Source organism: Ammospiza caudacuta, chromosome Z (genome assembly GCF_027887145.1).
Source record: "Ammospiza caudacuta isolate bAmmCau1 chromosome Z, bAmmCau1.pri, whole genome shotgun sequence".
In the NCBI taxonomy this organism is placed as follows: domain Eukaryota; kingdom Metazoa; phylum Chordata; class Aves; order Passeriformes; family Passerellidae; genus Ammospiza; species Ammospiza caudacuta.
The window spans coordinates 48577254-48603646 of NC_080632.1; the positions used below are offsets into that span (position 1 = coordinate 48577254).

A 26393-nucleotide genomic window follows, 5' to 3' on the forward strand; every position below is an offset into this window, starting at 1 on the left:
TATTGCCTCAATGCTCATATTATAAAATCATAGAATGGTGTGGGTTGAAACGGATCTTTAAAGGTCACCCAGTCCTACCCCACTGCCACTCCTCTGGGCAACCTGTTCTAGTGATTCTACCCTCTGAGTAAAGAATTTCTTCCGAGCATCTAATTTAAATCTCTCAATTTAAAATCATCACCCCTCATCCTGTCCCTACCTGCCCAAGTAAAAAGTCACTCTCCCTCTTTCTTTTAATCACCCTTTAATTACTGAAATATCTACCACAATAAGGTCTCTCCAGAGCCTTCTCTTACCTATCCTGAACAACCCCAGCTTTCTCAGCCTTTTCTCAAAGGAGAGATATCATTTTTGCATTCCTTCTCTGGACCAGCTCACAAGAGTCCCTGTCCTTGCTGTGCTGTGCCCCCAGAGCTGATGCAGCCCTGCAGGTGGGGTCTCAGCAGAGCAGAGCAGAGGGGCAGAATCCCCTCCCTGCCCTGCTGCCCACCCTGCTCTGGATGCAGCCCAGGACACGTGTGGCTCTCTGGGCTGGCAGTGCCATGGCTGGGTCATGTGCAGCCTCTCAGCCACCACAGCCCCAAGCCCTTCTGGGCAGGGCTGTCCCCAGTCTCTGATCTTGTCTGGGATTGCCCTGGCCCAGGTGCATCACCTTGGTCTTGTTGAACTTTATGAGGTTCACAAGAACCTACTTCTCAAGGCTGTCCTGATGCCCCTGGATGTTCGTCCCATTTTTCTGCAGTGCCACCTGCACTGCTCAGCCTCCTGTCACTGCAGATGTACTGAGGGTGCACTCTGTCCCACTGCCTCTGTCACTGATGAAGATTCTGAAGAGCATCAGACCCAAGCAGTGAATGAATAGGGATGTGTTTTCAATCAATCCAAAAAATTACCCATCATGATTTCCCAACCTATGTGTCTTCCATGTATTATGAAGTTCCGTAAACTTGACTGGTTTTGTGTGCAATGTGTGGTATTTTAGTGGTATGGAGTGATGATCATTTTGACTTTTCAGCTACTTGACACAGACAATTACATTTTAAGTTCAAGAATGTTGAGGAATACTAAAGTTGATTCCTGAACATTTTTGTGCATTTTTTCTGTGAGAATGTATGGAGATCCTATATAGATATATGCTAAACTGACTTGGCAACCAGGTGAGTTTTCAAAAAGCAGTGTGTGGCTTCATTACCACAGAAAATTCCACCAACTCAAAAGTTGTCATAGCACTAGATATACTTCAGTATTTCAATAAATCGTGTAGTTTCAGGAAGCCTCCACTTGTTTTAAAAGATCAGAGGGAGAAGAGTAAAGTCCAGATTTTAGTTAAGGACATGACATGTATTTTTAGAGCAGAGAATCTGTTCCTTCCACAAAAACCAATATTCCATATAAGAAAGTTAAGATATATTTCTCACATTTCACAAGCATGTAAGATTCCTAAAAATTCAGCTGGAGAGCCCTGTTTTTAGGAATAGACAGCCATAGTTTAATGTCAAAGTGAAAACCTTAATATGGTAATGGTTGGTTAGTTCATTTCCACTTATGACTATACTGGAGAAGAATATAATTACAAAACATATGTATAATGTGAAGTTTTGAATGTTTATTGGAGTATTCAGAATTCATGTGATTTTGGAAAAAAAGAGTAGCAGTTTGAAAACTGGGATACAATTTAAAAAGAGCAATGGCTAAATTCCAATAAGAGTGATCAATAGTATGAGAACAGGACAGAACTAAGTTAGGTAACCATTCAATAGGAAAGGCTTAGAAAGGAATGAAAACCAGGTATTAAAAAAACAGCAACAAAAAAGTAATCCTTCCACTCAACACAGACAGACTTAGCTGAGTGCTGTATTTAGTCTCAGATTTCACATCTTGAAAGAAGCACTTGGAACTCTCAGAATTACTTGATCGAAGGGTGCTTTACAGTACCAAGTATCACTCTTATCCTATTTGAAAAGGAATATTTTGCACAGATTAAGTAAAACAATTTTTGAATGTACTTGACTGCATCAGAATTTTTTATCCCATTGCTGGATTCTTTCTATGAAAAATATTTTGTCACGTTCACAGGATCTCCATCATTAGTTTCATTATCTGCAATTGCTGTAACATCCTTCTGGAATGAAAGCTGTGTTTTACTACAATTGCAACTATTTGTTATTATCATCAGAACTCTGAAGTGTCACTACTACCTGAATGAGTATCGCGTGCAACTATATGTGTTACAGTAAGTCCTACACAAGATGAGTAGCAGCAGAGCTCTGAATAAGTGTAGCCTGTGCAGCATTTTCTTATTCAAATTCAGGCCTATCAAGTAATCAAAGTGGCAAGTATCAAGCGGATTCCAGCTGGGTCTTCTGTTGTGACATATTTGGTTTTCATAATATTAGTCTCTAAGCAAATGACACCTCATTGTCACCGTGATTCACCTCACCTACATTTTTGGGAAAAGTCTTCTTGGTTAAGACTCTAAGCCAAGAATGAAACTGAGTTCTGACAGATAATCTCTACCTACCTCTGCAGCACTTTATACAATGTTTAAGAAATAAGAATATAGTAATGCATCTGAGTCCTTCTTACTTGGATTGTAAGCAAATAACGAACCACTAGTGATCAAATAGTACTGAGAATATCTAACAAATCATTAAGAGAAAGGCACAAGCACTAGTTGTCAACATGAAGCCAAAAGGAAAATAATGGCTGGAAGAACTCAGATCAAGAATGTCTTTCTCAGGTACCCAGATGCTGTAAAATTGTGTCCACTTACTTACTGTCAGACATTTTTATTCTTTGATCCCTTCTTTGAGCAGATACCATGTTTATGATGGTATTTTTGAATTCTGTAAGGGAAATTGGATTTTGATTGCTGCAGACAAATACAAATAATCATTCTCACAGAGCAGTAGAGGTTGCAATAAAATGTCTCATGCAAGATTCTGATATCCCACATTAAAATTTAGTCTTATGCATTTCTCTTCAGCACTCCTTACATTTCCTCAGATGTGTTCTTAGACAGTAAAGTCTGGTAATAATTATCAAACACCATACACACTGTTTACAATAGAGTCATATTTCTTCCTTTTTTATTGCATAAAAAGTAGAATGCTGATGAAAAGTGCCCAAATGTCTGCTATGTGCCATGCCAATACAGCAGCTCAGCCAAATATGCAGAGAAAAGTTTGCCAAACAAAAGAAAACATAACAAATTGGTAATGGTTTCTATCTTGACAGAGAATGAAAATTATACCTCAATGTGTGGCCACTCATGGACACATAAAAATGTCTTAGAGGCAATCATTTTACTTCAGATAACATACCCTGACAGTAGAGCAAAGCATACTGGCAGGCTTTCCCTTCCCATAAAAACAGCAACCATGACCTACGAAATGGCCTGGAGGAAGCACGTTGTTTGTGTGTACCATACATGCACATGCCATACACTAACTGTATTTCATAAAAATCAAATAAAGTGAAGTTACTGTCTTTTGAGAAATAGATTCAAATTAAAAAAGAATTTTAAAATGTAAAGTCACTATAGTTATCTCAAATATTCCTATAAAACAAAGGTACTGAAAATGTAAACACTTAATCCAAAATATGCAATTTAACTTTCCCAGTGCTTTACATAATAATTCATAGCTTTCAGAAGATTTCATTGCTTTGTTAATGTTGTCTACAGCCAATGTGTGCAACATATATTTCACAATTTACTTGGCCTCAAAGTAAATTATTTGAAAACAGAGTGCCTCATCTATCTGTAAATTTAACATGAACACTTACTGCTGAGCTACAAAATTAATGATATTAATTATTAATCTATTATGTAGTTTCATATTAAGTATTTGTTTTAGTTCAATTCTGAACGTAGTATTGTTTTCTGAACAAAAATACAACTTCATAACATAATCATAAATTACAGCACTTCTTAATTCAGTAGGACTGACAGTGGATAGCATTGCTGGTGATTAGGTATTAGTAGTTACTCAGAAAGAAATAGGAAAGATATGTTTGAACTCTATAAAGGTATTTAAAAGACTGGTCATATTACTGTGACAAGAAAATATTTGACATGAAGATCAAGTTCATAAAATGCTCATAAAAAGGCCAGATAAAAGAATCATATAGTGGACATGGGAGGTTTAGACCAGATATTTGGAAGTATTTCTTTACCAAGAGGGTGGTCAAACACTGGACCAGGCTTCCTAGAAAGGAGATCAATGCCCCCAGCCTGTCAGTGTTCAAGAGGCAATTGGACAATGCCCTTAACAACACAGCTGTTGGCCAGCCCTGAAGCTGTCAGGCAGCTGGACAGATGATGATTGTAGGTCCCTTCCAAATGAAATAATTGCTCTATAATTCTTGGAGGATATAAAAGCACTTTGGTAGCTCAGAAGGATCTCAAAATACCAGTGAACTCCAAGGATCTTGAAATTTATATTGTATGTTGTCTCTCATCCTCAAAGAGCCTGAGGTAGGAAAAGACGTAATGAAGGAAGAAAACACTGTTTGAAGAAGCAACAAAATATTTTTAAATCATCTGATATACAGAAATACCAGTTGTCTTAAAATATTTGCCAAGAACTTTGTTAAAGTTTCTATTTTATCGTAATTTTGCTGTAGCTCAAATGGCTTATGCACACAACTATGAAAAAAAACCTGTAGGCAGAGACAGCCTATTTTGTTGGACCAGCTGCAGTGTTTGCCTTATAAATGGAGACGGACAGACCCTTACAAAATTTTTTTGCTAGGATTTCTTTTCTTTTTTCCAGGTATTTTATGCATTTTTGCATTATGTCTACTTTTATGAGCATTTAACTGCATGCAGCCTAGAGCTTTAAGATCACACTTCAAATCATATTGATTTTTATCCCTTTGATTACCTAAGGTGGGTAGTTTGTATCAAAGATGAATATGAGACAACAGGGTACAAACTGAGTCCTCGACTGGGAGACATTAAGGCAGTAACTTCTGCAGTGCTTTATCTACTTCAGTAATATCCCACTGCCTTAGGGTCACCCTACACTTCAGATGAGTCAGACTATCTCAATCTCATCCATCATTTACAAACACTTACCATGCTCAACACACAGTTTAAGAAAGATTTAAAACTAGAGAATGCTAAATGTCATCTGCTCTCATGACATATTTCTCAGAGTGCTAAACCAGTACCTTTTAGCTGACTCCTAATGGAGCAGCTGCCTTCACATTCAGTGTTTTCTGCTACTCAAATGTATGCATACCAGTGTCACTATGTTAGTACAGCAGGATTTGTATTGGTAAACACAGAAACCCAAAGGAAAAAAACTTACCATCCTTCGTCATTATCTACATCAGGTTCAGACAGCTCATTTTCAGGAGTCTCTTCAATTGCCTGGGTTAACTTTGTTTTAAATCGGTCTAACAAGGCCAGTGTCTGAAATTAAACACATGGTTTTAGAGAAATTGTATATTTCTACACACCAACAGGCATATACAACATTTTTATTATTTTTGAGGAGAAGTACAATGAGAGTGATGTTTCCTATGAATTTGGAAGAAACACTTTAGAGAGCCAAGTGAGAGAGCAAGAGGCGATGGCGGGTGTGAGAGCGGGACTGCAAGGAAAGCCCTGATGAGTGAGTGGGCAGGCAATGCTGAGGCAACAAGAGAAGCAGGGAGGTGCCTGTCAGGTGTGAAAAAATACTTCTCTCACCATCTAGTGAAATGAAAAGGAATATTTAAGGAACAAATACTTGTAGCTACCTAGAGAATAAAACAGCTGAATAAATAACACTGCCAACAATGAATTTTACTTTTTGGATATGCTACTGTCCTATTTTAAAGTAATCTACTGTATAAATTACAAACCATTCAAGCCTTGAAGACCCAGTTTAACTGATACTCATATACTTTCTGTTGATGATCTTTTAAATTATATGTGGACATTGAAAAAACTCAATGTTTTTCTCTAAAAAAATGAACCAGCTTAAATAATTCTGCAGATACAGTTTCTTATGCTGTATATATAAAGCTCATACTCATTTAAATCTGCTGTTTTATTCTCAAACGGACATTGCCTGATCTTTCAGGGACAATGAGGTCACCAAATCTCAGATGACACCTGAAGGTCATACCATAGTTCTTGTTTCTGATCATCTCAAATGGAAGTTTGATTATACAAGTCATATGTCTGAGCCTTGTGATGGTACAGGGGGGGGCTCTTCAAAAAAAGGCAGAGAGCTTATGAATAATTTGCACAGTCCACAGCTTTTTTTTTTTTTTTTTCTGATATTTGAGACATTCCTGAAAAGGAAAGCATCAGGGAGTAAGTGCCTAACTGAATTTACGGCAGGCTACATTTGATTTGTAGGTGATAGGTTGGCAACCTATGTTGTAAAACACCTCTGTATGGCTGTGTAGTTTTGTTTGGTCAAGTTTTTCAAATTTAAAAGAATAAAAACTAAACAAGAATAGAAAACAGAAATAGGAAATACCAGAAGTGTTCACTGGAATCAAATTTCCTTCTGGGAGCAATCTTAACTTGAGGAGTTTCCTGGCTTTTGAATTCTTTCAAAAACGTATTTTTGCACTGCCAAGGGCAGATTTTGGAGGACTTTTTTTGCATTTACTTTCTTTATTTTTTTGTCTATTCTTCTGTTTAAGGTGAGAAAGTGGAAAGTTTTGAGGATATTTGGGCCCGCAAATCATTCTAGTTCTATAGCTTTCCATACTATTGTAAACAAACACTGTACTTGCAACACCTGAGACAGCAAATCTTTGCTGAGGTCATAAGAAAGAAACAAACTTAAACTGACCCTTTAAATATGAAACTGTGACCAAAAAAAAGCCACATTCCTTGTGTCCTGTCTAATTTTCTCTGGTGACAGCATTCCTGCGAATAGACCTGATGACAGAAATAATTTTGAAATATCTTAGTAGGTATGTTTTGCAATGAGTCACTAGATGCTATACTGTGCTTTGAATAACTTTATAATTTGACCCTAGCTGAATAGGAGGGCTATTATCTAGTATTTTAGAGAAAGATACCTTTTCTCCCTCTTCCTTAATTATTGCACTGAGGATGGAAAATGCTATTGTACTGTAGAATAAGTTACAATGGGTGTGAGACAAGAAGAGGTTCTCCATAAGTGAAATGGATTACAAAGAACTTGATTAATTATTGTTGAATTGTTGCCAGCAGAGTTACGTAAATAAAAATTAAGATCTCTTAGAATACATATCCCTATAATCTCATCTTGTTTTCTGGTGATGTCCAGGACAGGGCTGATATAAATTCATTAGAGATGGTTTTAAGTCCCTTGATCCTCACTGCCAACAGAGCTTTAGTACTCTTTGATTCAAAGATAATGGGATTTTGAATATACAAAGTTTCCATAAACTTTTTAGTTTAGGGCTAAATCAGCTTGCTGCATATATAAAGGTTTGCCAAATGCTGCTTTGAACTTACTAAGCCTCAAGTTTCCAATCTCTTCTAGATTCAACACGTGAACAGGAACATCTTTGTAGCTGAACTGACTTGCACTTACAAACCTATGTGTTTGATGTACAGCACAGATTTTATGTTGATGGTATTTCCATTTCATAGGCAGTTTCATATATTTAGCCATTTCAGACTTTCCTATTTTAGAAAAAACAAATGCCTTTGTAAAGCAAACCTTACTTTGCTCATATTTGCTTACTAGAGCCTACAGACATACTAACTAATTTTGAATAATAATTGTATTTAAAACAGCATCTGTTTTCACAGTGCTTATAAACCATTTCTTTCATTTCACAACAAGAAGTATTGATGAGTTTAATATTTTTAAACTGTAATTTAAAATGTTAAAAACCAAATGCCAAATATGTAAACTTCTGTCCCAGTGTTATCTTATAGCAAGGAAAGCATAAGGTGAAGAAATGGGAATTCTTAAAAATGTAATCAAGGACACCTCTTCATGACTAGCATTTCCTTTCAGAAGATTTTAGCAACTAAACTGGGAGCCCTTTCAAACACACAGTGAAAATTCATTTGCCTGTCTACCTGGGTAATAAAAATACCTATTTTTATAAATAATAACTTTCTTTCAATAGAAAATGAAATGACAGACTTTTAAATTCTGCTTTTATACAAATGAAGAGATAAACATTCAAAAATGAACATAAGTAATTTTCTGGATTTTTGTTGCCCAGGCTATCATTACCTGATCTTCACGGGAAACTCCCTTCTTTGGCTGCTGCTTTCGCTTGTCTTCATATTTTCTCTTCTCTTGAAGGTATTCTTCAACAACACTGTTTGGAGCAGGTTCCTCCTCTGAATAAGGAAACATATTTGGTTAAACAAATTTAGGTTGGTTCCATGATTTAGTGTCTTTTTGGAGATAAAATACCAAGCAAAACACTCCCATAAAACATTTCAGTTGTACTGCTTTCTCAGCAGTAGAATGATTTGCTGCTTGCTGAAATGAAAAACACAACACTGCACTGGGCAGAGAATGAGTCAAAAGATTTTTGTTTCAATTATATTTTACTATGGAGCCAGAGAAAGCAGGATAACAGAAATAAAACCACTGATGAAAACTGTTGAAATTCCTTTAACCAGATGACCTTAATTTCTGAAGATCTTGTAGCAGTTGAAATGCTATGTGTATTAATATTCTGTGACTATTTGTTCAAAAGTAAACAAATACAATTTATAGAAAATGTCATAGTTTTCCTCTTTTGTAGGCTGAAGTAGCCACAAATCAAGTCCTTGATTTTGCAATACAGAAAAAACTCAGTAACATTTAAATTCTTAACAGAGTCCATGTTGTTAATCAGGAATAAGCTCTTTTTTATATAACTCTTCAGGAATAAAACTATTCCTTATAAAGCGATATATGGATGAGTCAAGAGCTACTTTATCTTTTTTAACAGAGTCTGTACTGCAGAGTATGCACTGTCCCATTATATTATTAATTAATAAATTATTCATTAGTAGTTTAATGGGAAAAAAACTCAACTGGAAAATTGATCAATATCATACTTTCACATTAATTTCTTCTTGAACAGCATTAAGACATTGTACATGCTGATTTAGTATACTTAAAATTTATGAACTTATATTTACAGAATTGCTATTCCTGGTAACAAACAGAAGATTAAACCTCCTGGAAGTTCATTGCAAATGATGAACATTTGCAAATAAAAACATTTTTGGAGAAAACTGTTTCAAGAAATTTCAGGATTTATGGCCTGGTGAACTGCAAATCTAAATGAATTTGTTGTTATCAGGTTCTTTAGATGGCTGCCGACAGCTATACAGAAAAAGTTTCTGATTCCAAACTAAATTTCTCTTGCAACTCAAGTTTTCTATGAAGTTTATAAACACAGCCATTTGTAATAAAACAAAATAAATTTGTAATTATATATCTACATATAAAATAATGGCTTAAATTCTACAAATAAAATATCTTATTTCCTTTAATCTTAATTTCTACATTGCATTTGAAAAACATTTAAACGCTTTCTACATTGTATTTAACAGGTACCAGGGAAAATGATCAAACATACTTAATACCATTCAGAGCTGGGGTTTTTTTCGCTGATTTCCAGTTGATATGTTGGATATAATCATGAAAAAAGTATGACAGGTAGCAGTGAGACAAAGAAAGAAAAATCCACCTTCCAGAATGACCAAAATAGATAAATGCATACACACACACATTTAGTGATGATTAAACAGCTGCCTGAATGAATTAAAATCTGCCATAAAATCTTATGCAGCATACTATCAGATGAATTGAGGAGAACAGAAGTTCACAAAAAAACTACCACATAAAATTAAAAAGCTCAGTATTTCCCCTTATTATGTCATTTTCTTCTACTAATTAAAAATCTTGTTCTTAATTCAAGACCAACCCCTAGTCAAAATAATGCATTAGTTTTAGCATAAATGCATGTATTCAAAGTGTTGACTCCCTGGAAACAACATAATATCTTCTTTTACTAACATTTAGCCCCTAGATAAATAAATTGAAGTAAAAACCCATCAGCTTCCATATAAAAAACAACCTTTCAGGTGACATTTAGCTAAATGAGTGCTTTGAAGGGAAGCACATTTACCCCATGATGAATATAATTGCCCATCTATGATAAGCAAAAGAACTGAGAAGATCGTTCTTGAGCATGTTTGAAAATGCCAGGCCACGAACAAACTGGCCACGAACATTTAAACCTTAAATCCACCCATACATATTCTGAATTTAAAGATGTGGTCCTTAGTCATATAGATCTTTTGACTAAAATTTAATTTAATGTAGTGCAGCTCAAATACAATTCTTATACAAAATGGGTGAAATTCCCCTGAAGCTGGGTGTTTGTGTGTTTTTATCACACTCCTATGTGTGCCACGTACTGTTAATACAAGTAATTTAAATTTCAGTTAAAGCCTTCTTTTGGTATTATTGTTTCTTGGGTCTTTGCCTGTCAGAGGCTTTCTAATCCTCAACTTCATGCTCTCTGCCTCCTAGGAAAGCCTTTTCATAACTCAGACAAAAGCTAATCAGATCCACTTGAACTAACTTCAGAGTGACTCAACCAAAAGAGCTGTGCCCTTGTACACATCATAGTTTCCAACTTTCATTAAAATTACTTCAAAACATGCTTGTATTTCTTCATTAAGTCCTACAACCTATCACACACCATTTAAAGCAAGCAACAAAACAGGAAGGACCTTCAAGAGCCTCTAAGCCAATCAGTTATTAATATTTTAAACTTGAAGACTCCAATGATTATAAAACTACAGAGTGCTTTTTAACAGAAATTATATATTCAGTTTTTGATAAGCAGGAATTATTTGACAAACTTTGTGTCTGACTGGTAACTAGCAACCAAGGAAAAAAGTCCAGAAGAGAGTGACGTGGTAAGAAGAAACCTTTTTAAATGTAAGAGTAGATTGCTGTCTACTACTTCATATCTCCCAGTTTGCAACCCAGACTCCCTGCAAGTGTTTTGCAGCTGAATTGAAAATAAGAGGAACAACAGCACTGTATGATGGACTTGACATTCATATCAAGCTTGACAAATTTACGTCCAGCTTGCTCATTCAGCAAAAATACAAGGATCATGACTTTGATATTAATCTCCTTAATCTAAGAGGATTTATTTAGACAAAAATTAATGAAAAATGGCATGGATACACAAAAGTAAAAGAACAATTAAATTCAATTTAGGTACCACAAGGTGCAGAAGATAATTTAAGTTACAGGAATCTTGTTCCCTAGTAGGATCTCACCACAAAGTGTAAATAGCACGAAGAAAATAATTTCTTCTTTAGTTTGAACAAGCTGTTGTACATATTCCATCAGGAGGGAAGGTGAGCAAAAAAAAAAGAAAACAGATCATGTTCCTTATTGAAAATACATTTCATCCTACATTCAAAAGAATTTATAAGTAATTAGCTATTTATGTAAGCTAGCTTGTTACCACCAAGAAAGTCTTCATCTTACTGTCTCCAAATAATTTCTTTCAGACAGATTCTTCTATCCTGAAATTATGGCCAGTCCATGCCAACATGATGATGTAATCTAACTTAAACTTTGGGTTTGGGACATGGTTTACAGTGATAGTCTGAAACTAAGAGGGAAATTCTAAAGTCTTTAAAGCAGAAAGGAAGATACTGATTAAAAAAAATATGAAAGACATTATTTTGCTCACACTTAAAACAAGAACAGTTCAAATGATGTCCATTTTTAACTAACAAATGGCAGAAGTACAACAAAGGCAAAACTCAATCCAATGGCATTGAACTGAAGTGAGTGGATAGTTTAGGAATGATCAGTTCCTAATAAGAAGTGAAGCAGAAAAAAAGAAAGCTTGGTAATTTTAAGCTTAATTCCTAAAGCATCTGGTACATTTAACAGCATAACAAACACTCAACAGAAGATGTATCAGAAGTATTGCATTTTCAAAACAGCAATTTTATCCTCCACTAAATGAAACCAAGAAATATGAATCCTAATTCAGCTGCCTGTGGTAGATCAGAACAGCATGATCACTGCTTATGCTCACATTGGTATTGATCTTGAAGACTGGGCTCCATTCCTAGCACTGGAGGTAGTGTAACTTTGCCATAACAAGTCCACCAATTGTGGCACAGATAGGGTACAATTTGACACAAATGCAGATCTGAGAGTAATTTTCCACAGTACAAACTCTTTTAAGAAAACCACCTTGTAGTAATTACTGTTCTTGTACTTGGAATCTGTAGGAAACTCTACAGATTTTATTTCCTTTTAAGAAAGAGACAATGAAGCTGTGCATAAAACCCTTGTTAGAAAATGAAGCAAACTTGATTTGGTGAAAGTATTACCAGAAACGCACATGAAGGGTAGAAAAAAAATACATATTTTGGCAGACAAAAACATCCTGATTCTGAAGATTTAATGTAACCATAAAAAACCAAGAGCCTATAGCATTGAAAAGGATCAATGGAAGACTTATGATTTTTCTTTGATGAGATACAGCTAGCATGAAGATATTTACACACACTTATGTATTTAACATTACAAAACATTCTGGATATGCTAAAGCAATCCCATTAACTATTGTAATGAAATTTTAATATGTAATCATGACTTTATGCAGAACTGAGGTAAGATAACAAGAAAAATGTACAAAGATGTGCATATAAAAATGCATCCCAGTTTATTCAGCAGGGTTTGTGTATGTTTGAAATGTAGCGGGCCCATAAATTTTCCTCAGTATCCAAAATGTACTCTTTAGCAACTCAGATGACACATTTCATATGATAAAATACCTACTGGACAGAAATTCCAAAAAATGCATGGCATAGCTAGACTAAATACCAAAGGATCAAAAAATCCTCAAAAACTTTTTGTTTGAAGAGAAAGTAATTATGATTGAATGTTTTGGTGAATTAAAATAAGAGACTTAAAACACTTTCCTGTATTACTTCAGTATACTCCACTTTCAGCTCATCAATATTCAGTTTATATTGCATTCTTTTGGAATTGTAAGGGTATGCAGTAGTCATTTAAAAATCTTACTGAGACTGAGATCTTAAAAAAGAGAAGTTGTTTTTGCTCCAAACCAAATAAAATCCTCACAAATTATAAAAGAAATTCCAATATGCCATAATATTTCAGGAATTAAAATAGAATTCCTATCAGAAGTTACAAATACAGAAATTAGAGACACTTTGGATAATTAATAACCGAAACAAATAACTCACTTCTTCCAGAATTAGGAAAAAAAATTATTACAGCTTTAAATATTACGTATTTGAAATACAGTTACTTTAAATATTACGTATTAAAATACAGCTCAGTGTAAAGTAGTGTAAAAAATATATCAGAAGAACAACATGAAATAATTTTATGCTTGAGAGAACTGGTAACATACTCTCTTGTATTTAGGACCAGCTCTACTTGTTTTCACTTAGGTTTTCTTTGCCTCTTCAAGAACTGTTTAGTTAATGTCGCTATAGCTCTGGCCTGCCTAAGATTCTAAAGAGCCACTGTTTGCCAAGAAGTTAGGTAAGAGTCAGGAAATATTTAGCAACTGTGAGCAATTGAATAGATTTGCTTACAGAATGAGCTTCCATGGTTGGGCTGATTACTAGATTTTCAGTTTGCTACAGTGAACAAAGCAACAGCTCTAGAACAAAGTTACTAGTTCATCAGTGAACTCAAACACTAAAATTTTACAAGTAATTCCTAGAGGTTCAAAACACTTATCTGAAAGACCAGAGCAGATTTGCAAAACAGTGTGAACTACAAGTTTCTAGTAAATGCTTTCTGAACCTTGGCAGGCACACGGTCCTAGTCTAAAATACAGTTAATTTTCAAATGTTGGTGGATTTTGAGTACTTGCTCAAGATTATTACTAAAATCAAAGCTGGTATACAGTGAGGTTTTGGCCTCTTTTCTTCTGCAGACAGAGAGACAAACAGAAAAAAGTAGCAGGAAGGGGACTGCACAGGGATTCTGGGTATTAGGAGATTAAATGTAATAAAAAATGTGAACAGTGGGAGAAAACAAAGTTTTGCAAAAATGACAGATGAATACTTTGTACAATGCAGCTCTACTGTGTATACTGAAAAAAAACCTCCAGACTTAAAGCATTTGTGCTGCAAAGTTCCCAAACCATCAAAATTTGGATTTTGTTATTTTCAAAATTCTGTTAAAGTCCCAGACTTCAAGAAAGTATCTTTCCATGTAAGAAAGGGCTTAATTCTTTGAGTGCCCCTGATATTATCCAGACTGTAAAATAAAACAGAAATAAAACATAATGTTACACTGGAGCACTTGATTTTGAGAATTTTCTAAACATTTTAATAATTTGATTACCGTATCACAATAAAAAACAAAGAGAAAATGCCTCAACACTAGATGCCTCAGTAGAACTCTTATCCTTGAATGTTGGTTTTCACATTAGTTTTAAGGTTTTCCTACTCAGACAGTATTTTACAGCATTTCTGTTTTCTCATGTATGACAATTAAATTTCATAGTCAACAGATTATTTGTCCATTTACAAAAATGTCCTAACAAGAAAAACTAAAATATTACTTTCTAAATACTTCTAGTGTTTAAAACCAACATGTAATTAACTGGACAGATGCTGTTTGTCTGAAGCAGATTTCACTGAAGTACATTCCCAGGTTTACTCTACAGAACTTTGAAAATTCAAAAAGATCTTTTTTGAATATTTGACCAAGTACTTCAAAATGTTGAACTAATTCAGCTCTCAAATGATAGTGTTTGATGTAATTTCTGGCATCACTACAACAAACGTCACATAAAAGAAAAACATCTTATCTAAAGTAAGGTCTTGACAGCAGTCTGGCATAGTCAACAATACTATTCACCAATTGGAAGACTGGTTATAATCAAACATGTACAGAGGGAATTATTTTTTTTCTCTGACCTCTTGAAACAATGTAAACATTTAAATTTTCACTCCACAGTCCTTCTTAATTAATCTAATCTCCAAATAAAGAAAAATATTAGGTAAGTATAATATGAACAATTTGAAGAAGTGATACTAAATATGATGCCAGTACTAATAAAGATCTGTGCAGTAAACTTAAAATAGATGTTTCATGCTGCTGACCCTTCCTTAGCATCCTCTCAGAACAAAACTCAATGTTGTCCAGTATGACCTAAGCCTTATTCTCACTGTTCTGTGATCTTCAGTGAAATTCTCCCACTATGGCTGCAAGTTCTGGCTGTGATGTAATGTTTATTAATTAAGCACAGAATCACACTAATGTGGTTACATAGCCTGTGAACTAACATTTCTTCCTAATGCAGCCAGCTTAAAGCATAGGCAGACGCAATGCAAGTGTCTGCACCATCTGCACAGGTACACCTGATACAGCATGACAACTCCCCATCCCGAATTTCCTAATAGGGTAGGCAGAGAACAATGGAGAAATTGGCTGCTACTTAAACATCAATTTCCTGATAGAAGTACTTTTAAAATATGTATAATTTCTCATATGTAAACTAATGTGGAACAGGTAAACTATTGTATGTTTAGCAAACTGTCTTCCATGTTGATATCTCTACTGTACCGATGAAAATTCAGGCCAATAAATATAAAATGACTAAGTGCTTTTAACTTTGGGGCAAAATTTGGTACAACACTTCTGTCAGAGTTCATTATATTAAGGATAAAGTTTTTCTAAAGTCTATTCTATTATTCTTCAGTTGTAAATTCTGTTTCACAATAATGGTATGCTTCATTCCTTTGACTTGAGATTTCACCCTTCTATCTCCCTCCCTACATAAATTACACATATCTTCAAGTATCTTCTAATAAATTTGTCCAAATAATGTTCTGCTAGTTTTGTGTGGTCTTTTCCATTTTAATTGACTTGTTCATTATCCTTTTTGGTGGTACAATACTTGGAACTGAGTGCAATAGTACAACCACCCTTTCACAGGTACTGCACTTGTAGCAAAAACCACACAGTGACAGCCACATCAGAGCGTAAATTCATGTTCAGTTCATTTTCTAGTACAAACCTGAAATCTTTCACTACATTTTCATTAATAATTTTATCCTTTACTACTTGCATCTCATTTAACATCCTTTTAATTTTGCCTTAAATTTTAGAACATGTTTATTTTAAAGATTTTTTAGTTAGGTACTCCACTGACTAGGTCAATAGGTTTTTTCCTGCCATCCATCTTTTTCAACAGGTACTGGAACAGACCCCTTCCTATCACAAAAAGGAAAGCTAAGATTATTCAAGATTATTTGTACCATTAGCTGTAACCTGCAGATTTTCAACTGATTTATGTCCTGCCTGCTATTTATTTCAAAGAAAATAGAAGCCTCCACACCAACCCTGGTATATAAGCTCCCTTTGCTTGAATAGAAGATATCCTTCCAAATTGTACCATAGTAGTAACTATTGCCCAAGTACTACTTTATTCTGCCACTGTAAAGGTGAATTTCCTCAAATAACAAAGCCCACTGACTGGTACCAGAACAGGGAGAAGTTAAAGCAATAGTGTAAGAACTGCCATACATGGCACTATTCAAGATAATTTATCATATATGTTCAAAAGGACAACACTTTACCTTTGCAATAACCCTACTCACAGTTCTTTTTTTACAAGGCTAGTGACAGCACTCATTATTTTGCCAGTGAGAGCTTATATTCCAGTGATTACTAGAACATTTTCAGAGTCAGCAATTCTTAACATTTGGTGCCAGATTTCATATACAAATTCATGATAATGTATTTTTTTACTTTGTCAAAATGCTGACCAAGCTCACCTGTTATTAAGAGAGTGCACAATTTTTTCTAAAAATTATGTTATCTTTTATACCACTCTTGCAAATTGTGTGTTATCTGAATTTTGAAAAAAATGTTTTAATATTTTCTTTCATATTTCTATGGTATTGAGAACTGAATTAAGAATCCACTCTAAAAGCGTGTCTCGCAACCCCACAGTGTTTAAAGACACTTATTTGTTTCCTCAGTTTGGCTAATTAAGGGTGTTTCATCCTCCTGGACTAAAATGTGCACTTTACATGCTATTATAAACATAGTTTATTCACATTTTAAAAGAAACAGAATATAAAAATGGTCTGACAATGAAGAGGGCTGTTGAAGATGCCATTTTATCAAGGCAAATAAATATGATAGTAACTTTGTGAATTTGAGTTCTATCAGTATCTTATGACACATGAAATTTGAAGTCAGTAGCTTTGAGTTCAAAGTTAGCCATCTGCATTTAAGAACCTTTCCAAGTCAGAAAGGCAAAAAGACCCTGCAAGTCAAGAGGCCACAGTATGGATGTAACTAATGAACACTTAGAAGGAGAAATACTACATGATTTGAGAAAAAATGCTATCTATACAACTTCCTTACATACTGGCATCATTACATTACTACCATCCCTAAGAAAAGAAAAATATCTACATTTCAACAATATTCCACATTTATACACATTTATAAAACACAAAACCAAAAAAACCCTTTAAAACCAGAATGTTAACTGGAGATGTACACAAAACCTCTTACCTTCTTTCTCTTTAGGTCTTAAAGCTCTTTCTTCTTTTTTGTGCTTTGCTTCCAGCAGTTCTCGTTTCAGCTGTCGGGCTTCCTTCCGTAGCTCCTCACTGGAAAGAGAAACATTTATAGGAATATAATCTTCTAAGATATACAACTACTCAGAAGAAAGAGAGTCAAAGTTAATGGGCAGTAGATTTTTGATACAAACAAAGGGAAAGTACGGACTCACTGATGCTAAGAACATGGCTTAAAAATCACTTAGGACCTCAGAAAGTCCATATTTTCATTAGCAGTGATAACAAAAGGACATTAACAGACATCTTACCTAAAGACCCCACTAGAAATATGTTAAGGAAATGAATACTATTTGAATTTTAACATTCTACTTAGCCATGAGAAGCACACGAAATCTGAAACAGAGGTACTGACAAATAAATATTGCATGTGTTATAAAATTTAGTTCGCTCAAGTAATAAATCCTGGTATTTTTCCTGGATTTTTGGCTGGACAAGCAATGCAAGTTGCAAGCAAGTTGTTCATTGACAAAGACATGAAATGTATATAAGTATATATTATTAGATATGAACATTAATTTCATTCTACAAATACCTACTGGGATAACACTAGAAAAAAGAAACTAAAATTTTCAAATCATTGTGCCAATATCAAATTAAATATTTTTCTTTATAGAATCACAATTTTTAAAGGACCTCTGAAGATCAAACAGTCCAGGTTCTTTGTTCAGTTGAGGGCCCAATACAGGAGGATGCTGAGAGCACTGTCCAGTCAGGTTTTGAATACCCAAAAATGAAGACTTCAAAAAGTCTCTGGGCAACTACTTCTTAATCTCCCTCAATGCAAAAAAAGCTGTTCTGTAAATTGAATTTAAATTTTATTTCAGCTCTTGCCAATTTGCAACTATCTAATGGTTACCTGTGCAAAAGAACTGATAATTAATTCAAATTATTCTGATGTTAGAATTTGTATTTTGCACTTTAAAATTTTTTAGCTTTAAATTAGGTTCTTGATTTAAATTTCATCACAATCAATGAACTGCAGGTATTATTACAATGCAGGAATGTGACATGCAAGCATTTTCCCCCTGCACTTGTTTTATGCACCTTAATTTTCATCTGTAATACCACTACAGACTACAACCTTTTCTAAGCAAAAGACTCGAAACTGATGACTACTTTTGATTTTCACTGTCATTTGTATATATGCACAAATACAGAAAAGCACATGCAAAAAGCACTTGCAAAAAACACTAGCAAGGAAGACAGACTATCACTGTAAAAACAGACTATCACTGTATTCAGCCAACCACATCAGGAGGTCTTTATTTTCAAGAGCATGGCAGAAGCTGCACTAAGCAAGATTAACAGCTTTTACAAAAAACTACAGTTCTACTTTTCTACCTGAAAAGAAAATCATAGGGGGAAAAAAGGGATAAAGAGAGATTTTTGATCCAAGTATCTCCATTGCTTTTCTACAAATTGAGGGTAAAACTGTAAAAAGCTGCATTAAAATACTATTACAGTATACTGCAACATTTTCTTATTGAAGTTGCACAGTAGGAACAACACACATCAATAAAAGGTTATATGTTTAAAATATTTAGAGTGACAGACAGTGACAGCAACACAGAGAGAGTGGGTTATAAATGGCACTTGGGAATGACAGTCTAGCACATCAAAAGTTTTCTGTAAGGGGGACACACTTACTCTTTCTCCTTGTTAGCTAAACACTACTGCAGCATGAACAATGAACTAGCTAGTGACTATTATTCAGCCCCCCACATCCTCTTTTACCCCAGCAGAAAGAGGTTTTTGTACCGAACACAGAAAGTCTAACTCTAAAATATTTATTCAAGACCTTTCTATGATCAGTACTAGGTCAATAAACAACTTTGATACTTGGCTCTTTACAGACTCCACACTAAGCATATTTTTTTATTTCTAGGTGACTGCCAAATCAGGTTGGTGAGAATTGCAATCATTTCATCTTTGAGGCCTAGGTCTTTGGATGCAGTAAATTTGCATTCAGGTTTCACATAACATAGCTGTCACTTTGTAATCAATTATGTAAGTTCCTGCTATCCCTGGAAGCTTCTGTTGCTATAAAAGCACACCTCTCTGCTCTATCGTTGTCTCATTGCTCCCTTGATTCCACAGCTACAGCAGGCTCTCCCCTTCCTCTTGCTTCCTGCTTCTTCCTCTTTTTCCAAGTTTCTGCAGCTTGGAAACTTCTACTCTCTACATGCAGAGATAGTGCCAGAGCAGATGAAATCTTCCTCTGCAGAAGATTTAGGATCTAGTCAACTGGTTCGTAACACCAGAATTTTCAGATTCCACTGAGAACAATAAAATGATTTTATATTCCAATTGAATTTCTGGTTCAGCTGTGCCTTGGTTTGATAGGACTGTGAAGGGTGAACTGATAGGAACTCCATATGTTAAGAACTATGAGTACTTAGGTAGCTTTCTGCTGAAATCTAGTTGCATCCTGAAGACACCATGTATGGCGATGGCATCAGCTTTCCTAGTAAACTATTCTGAATGCACAATCAAGAAACAAAAACTCTACATTGTTAATTATGGTCACCACTCTGGCATCTCTTTAGCAGATTAATTCATACTCTTTTTAAAGAGCTCTTTTTAAAAGAATGTTCTCCTAATATTCACTTTAATCACATCTGTCTAATCCAGAACTCCCAGCAGTATTTCCTTAGTCCTTCTCAAGATGGAATTCAGAATCAGATATACCGAGGGGTTTCAGCTTTCTTGCAACTCTCTGCTGTTGGTGCACTCCGTTCCTAACTCAAATAGCAGCATAAGGCCAACACTGCACTGAGCACTCATTTTCCACAATGACTCTCAATTCACCTCTTCTTGGTAATTTCTTTCCAAAATGTCATTCAGCTGTTGTACTGTCCTGCAGCTACAATCTGCATTTTTGATTTTCAGCTATAAAACATAGCATTTAGTTATATTACAAGGATATTTTTATTGTATTGTGCCAACTTAGGTATTAAATTCAAATTATTTGTAATATTCTGTTGACATGTACTCTATTAATTTCTCATGAGGATTTCTGAAAAATAAAAATAAGAATGTCACTGGCTTTCAAATAAATGATTGATATAAAATTACCTGTACTATAAACATTGCAGAAGTTCAGTTATTTCTCTAAACCAACACTTTCTGAACTTGTATCATCTAATTTCCTGCCTCCAGTTATCTACTACCTACAAAATCACACTAACTTGCATTAATTTTAACTTTGGTAATTTCTTTTTCTTCTGAAGAATGTACAAAACCATTCTCTTACACCTGGTTAGGAGAGAAGGAAGGCTAACTTTCCCTCATTTCTCTGTATCATACCTATCACGATGAAACAATAGTTCTGTTCTTTGAATTCTTCTAGCTTTCTAGCTTTTATTAAAATTAACACTAATAAACCAGAAAGCATTATATTCTCACCAAAGTTCTTACACTTAAGTTAGCAAGCCCTGTTATCTGAAAATGTTTAAACTTAAAAGATGAGGGAGGAAATGTTTGAGAACAGCCCTCCTGAGAAGGACTGGGAGGTGCTCATGGATGAGAACATGAATATGACCCATCAGTGTGCATTCTAAGCCCAGAAAGCTAGCTGTGTCCTGGGTTGCATCAAAGCAGTGGGGCCTCCAGAGACATGAAGGTTATTTTCTGCTGTTACCATCTTAATAACATATATTCCACGCTTCAACTTTCTAATATATATATAGAGAGAGAGAGAGAGTGAAAATTTTTCTTTTGTCTCTTAGATCAGAATAATACTCAGTTAATAAGAAATAAAATCAGCTGGAAATTTAGCCAAATATTTTAGGTTAAATGGATAAAATTGTTTTTGAGTGCCATGTACTGAAGGTGTTTTTCTGAAAGTAATTAAGGGCCTTCTGAATTTACACAGTAAATTTATTCAAAACAGAGAGGTTCTGTATTTGACTTCACTTTGGCAAAAGAAAAGAGAACTGATGACAGAAATAAACAATAATTGTGACTTTGGTATAAGTGACCATATGACCATACTTGCTATGCACAAGTCCAAAACCGTTCCTCCTTCTCTACATACAGATATAAGCCTCTCTGTACTTGTAGGCTTCTGCACGCAAGTATACAAACCATAGATGCCTGTATTTATTTAAGCATACCAAGTCTCTAAAAATAAAAAATATATTATATATAGACAAATAAGACCTAGAAAGGCACAGTATGTTATTCCACTGTGATTTAGGGGGAAAAAAAAGGCTGCATATATTTAAGACAAATTCAGATATTTTCATCCGATGATGACAAATCTCAGAAGATGCTAAGATTCATTTGATGCTGTATTTCAATCACAAAGTGCTGGAAAACTTTGCATTCTATGCATTTCCAAATTTACCCCTACTCCAGTCTAAACTCTAAATTCCCTACAATTTGGAGTATTCACTCCTCCATCTCTAAACTCCATATAAGACCTTAGAGAGGCTCAAACTCCTTGAGGTAACCCTAGAACACAGTCATTCACTGATGCTGGTACAACAAATATGAAACAAGACCACAGACTTTCAAAACTGAAATATTTGGGTGGTGGCAAAACAATACAGATCACCTCACAGCTAGAGCATTTACTGAAATAAATGTAAATTTATAATCGAGGAACTATTCAGAGACTAAACAACAGAAAAATCATGGCATCTTCATCACTGGGCCTGACATTTTTCTAGAATGCAAGTCACAGTTGAAACAAGAATTAATTCAGGGAAGTGCTGTAGTAATGATTAAATTATTATTTTTGATGGCATAGTACGTTATTTTCCCTTTTTCTTTTTCAGTATTATAATTACATTGCTTATATTTTTTTAAAGACAATTTCCTTCCATTTGCTTTTACTGTCTTCTCATTCAGTAACATCAAAAGAAAATTATTAACTGGTTATCCTTAGACGGTAACATTATTTAGGAAGTGCTGTTCCAAGTAATCATATCAGAAGAAAGAAAACAACCTAAAATACTCTTATTAATTTTAAAAGATATTCTAGAATGTTATAAATAATAAAAGTATGTACATAATTTTAATTTTTACATGAGCAGAATCCTGTAATATCTTAATAAAATAAAATTATGACTGAAGTACTTCAACATTGCTCATGTTAATTTCATAGCAGAGATGGATCTTAATTCATTTTAGATAAACCAAATAAAAACCAAGCTATAGTACAATATTATCCTTTCATCATGTAAACAAATAGCCTGGAAGGAAGTCCTGGATTCAATCCCCTCCTATTAGGCAGCCACATCTTTCCCCAAACATATTAATTCCATTAAAAGCACATTTCATGTTCTCATTCTTATATTTGTCAATGATAATTTTCAGCACTCATGATTTTTATGGAAAGGTTATTCTAGAACTGACAAGCAGGCACCTTAATAATACCAGAGACAATGAGAAGGAAAACAGAAATCTCTGTTCAGATAATAGTTTTGTTTTCTGCTAGGCACTCTTGAAAAACTGCATGATATTCTGTTTGAGAGTTCCAATTCCAACATAAACACAAACAGTATTTTCAAATAGAGAATCTTAATGATAAAACAAAACAATATAAAATGTAGTATTTGCACAACTTTCAGAATGTGTGAAAGAATCAAGGTGAATGTTCTGCTCTACAATGTCAATTTTGAAGCCTTTTCTGATATTACCCCTTCTGCTCCTTGGGGTATCTGTGAACATGCAATTCTTGGAATGGATAGCAAATTCCCCATTTGGCATGTGCATCTAAGACTTTTATAGGGTTCAAGAATCTTATTTTTGTCTGGATTGCATTACTGTTCATCTCTGGTACTGCAAGAATTTTACAACTGTAAATATTAGAATAAAAAATATGGATTTGGAATACGCACTTTGTCTCTTTGCCAGCCTGGTTTTGCTGTAGAAGTCAGACATATATCTGTCTGTTTTCTGCAAGTGGTGTATTGCAACTGTATCTCAAATAAGATGATGATATAAAAATGGTGGCAGACATATTCAGCAGTCTTGATGTTGGAAAACTATAGATGAAACATTTTAATACAGCTGCTGGGTCCTGTATGGCCACCTGTGTTAACAGTAAGGCTGACAGTTAATGTTGTGTTTGACTTAAGCAGTAGCTGTTACAGTTTGCAAGCAGTACTGCGATTCTGTGTTTTAGAAAGAAAATGTTAAAAACTTCTGCACTGAATTAATTTATGCATGAATCACCAGTATTTATATATTTTACCTAGGAAAGATTTCAATGAGGAAATCTAAAAGGACCGGCATGTTTATTAAAGACTACATGGCCAACTCTTACTATCTTTTCACTACCATCAACCTGAGTGTAAATAGGTGCATCACATCACAACACTTCAGAAAACTGGCACTCTGTTTTAATTATACATACTGAACTGTAAGCTATGTGGTATGTCAGCAGTCCTAATACTGTGCAGTGAATTCTCACAACTGAAACTGATGAAGAATGTTACCACTTGACTCTACTGGGAGAAACTCAGCAAACAACAGGGCCCATAAGCTGAACATGCAGTACAAACCTGCGCCAAAAAGATACCAAAGCAGAGGCAATATATTTTATTATGGTTACTAACACAGATGTAGAAGGAAAAACCCCCACAGGTTTCAGGGCACACAAGCTCTTCTTCAGCTAGTTTATTTTTCTTCCACAGTTTGCTTAATAAAAGGTATTAGCTTTCACTATAAACTTTCTTTGCTTACATTGTTCAGTCACCAGTTACACTGTCAGAAAATGCAGTATGCATTAGGGTATGTATAGAAGCATATATCATATACCACATATCATATATTAAGGCTGATTTTATGCACTATCTGGACCTTCTATGTTCACAGTAGATCCTGGAACAGATAGCAGACTGTGTTTTCTCGGTTTAAGACAGAAACCTAACTTTGCTTACCGCAAGATAGTTAACAACTGTTAAACAAAACAAGAAAAAGTGGAGACCAACAGCATCTCTCATCCAGACCAATGCTATGTCTATCTGGATTTGGTTTTGTTCCTTATTACGATTCTATGACTCTTAAATTTCACCCTATTTCTATCATTCAACCTTTTGAGATCATATGATTTTGCATTTGTCTCATTAGCATTACCTTTCAGCTTTATAGTATTTACAAGCTTCTGATAACAAACTGTGGTGGGTTTTTTTTTTTTTTAGTATTTAAAGTATTACTGAAAAACCTGGAATTAGAACTAGCCTTAAATTTGAATCAAAACAATAGCTTTCAACATAATTTACATTTTCTTTTGACCAGCTTCTTGCTTATTTTGCAGTTCTTGTTCTTCTTCTGTATTTCCCTCTCTTTAGTTTTAACCATCTCCTCCAGATTAATCCCAAATAAATTTTATCATTAATATTCAGCCTAGAGAAGAGCCTACCATGGCTCAGGAAATACCTATAGGCTGGTCAATTTATAAGAATCTTTTTTAGTAAATCAATTCAACATGTTTTTTCTATTAGTCACTAATAAGGATCTTTAATATTCTTGTTTTCATATCTAGATCATTGTCTTATATTTTTCTACTATCTTAGGGAAGCAAACCAAATCTGTAACTCGATACGAAATCTGAGAAATATGGTTTCAACAAAAAGTCAAGCAGGTTCTAATAAATTAGAAAAGGTAATAAACCCTTTAGAAGTAGCAAGGGTGTACACAAAAAAAAATCCCAAAAGTATTGCTTGCAATGCAAAACTCACAAAAAAATGGACCAGAAAGATGAGCAATTAATTAGTGTGACTAGCAAGCAGTAAAATAATTTTTGGAAGAATTTTGTCTCTCTATGCCTAAAGTTAGATCTGTCAGGATAGACTGTAAAAGGTTTTATGTTAGAAAGTGTATTGAAGGGGCAAAGATGAGTTTTAAAGAGGAAACAGCTGAAAATTTAATGCTAAAATGATTGAATTAATTAAAACAAGAAAAGTAAAAGAAGCCAGAGGTCACCAGGTCACATGGGATTAAAGGGAAGAATAAAGTAAAATAAAATCACTGTTGATTGGATAAATGATTGATTTGTGTCAGCTTTCTCAAAAGAAGATTCTAGGAAGTAACTCTCCAAGAACTTGATCTGATTTGGACATAAAGATGAAACAAAAACAGAGAGAGAGAAGAAGCATCAGAAGGGTAAATTTCAACCAACTTTAAGTGTGATAAAGTTCCAGAGTACATCCTCAGAAACGAACTCAGAAATTACTGTTTCACTAACTCACCTTAAAACCAACGTTGTACCAGATGAGGAGATAGTAACAAGCACTGCATCTCTAGAACAAAAGGGATGACCAAGGACAGCACAGTGGACATCATGACAGCTTCTGTTTGAAGTAACTAACCAAGTACTTGACTTCACTCACGTAAAAATCAGCCTGAACAGTGAGTCTCTAAATTTTCTTGCTAATCCAGTAATTTCATTCAAACATACTGGTAGAGGTGTGGATGAACAAAGTCATGGATAATAAGATGAACAGCTTTATACATTCAAAAAGCCTATACAATGTGCCTTTCAAATAGAGAGAAAAGGATGAAAAGTGGATTGAAAATAAAGCACAGAGTGAAAAAAATTAGCTAGACTAAGACAAGAATGAGCAGTTATATTGTTTATTTCAGTATAACTAAATTGATACTTCAGGTTAAATACTCTGAATAAATGGAGTGAAATACATTTATAGAAGATCCAAAATCAGGAATTCAGCCAATTCCAGAAAAAATATGATGATTTCTCATGGTTTTACCCCAGGAACATGGAAAACCAGGTTCTCACAAATTTTAATAAAATTATCTTATAAAACTGAAGAAGGTCCTGCAGAGT

The 26393-nt window shown here is 34.5% G+C and overlaps 1 protein-coding gene across 1 annotated transcript in view; it reads right to left on the reverse strand.

The window, feature by feature from the left end:
* The window catches only part of CWC27 (CWC27 spliceosome associated cyclophilin), a 95221-nt gene that overhangs the window by 11931 nt on the left and 56897 nt on the right, over nucleotides 1-26393 (reverse strand). The window contains exons 11-13 of the mRNA XM_058823773.1: nucleotides 17529-17626; nucleotides 8190-8299; nucleotides 5316-5419 (exon numbers count right to left, since the gene is read on the reverse strand). Coding sequence (XP_058679756.1) covers nucleotides 5316-5419; nucleotides 8190-8299; nucleotides 17529-17626 — 312 coding nt within the window. The remainder of the gene's footprint in view (nucleotides 1-5315; nucleotides 5420-8189; nucleotides 8300-17528; nucleotides 17627-26393) is intronic.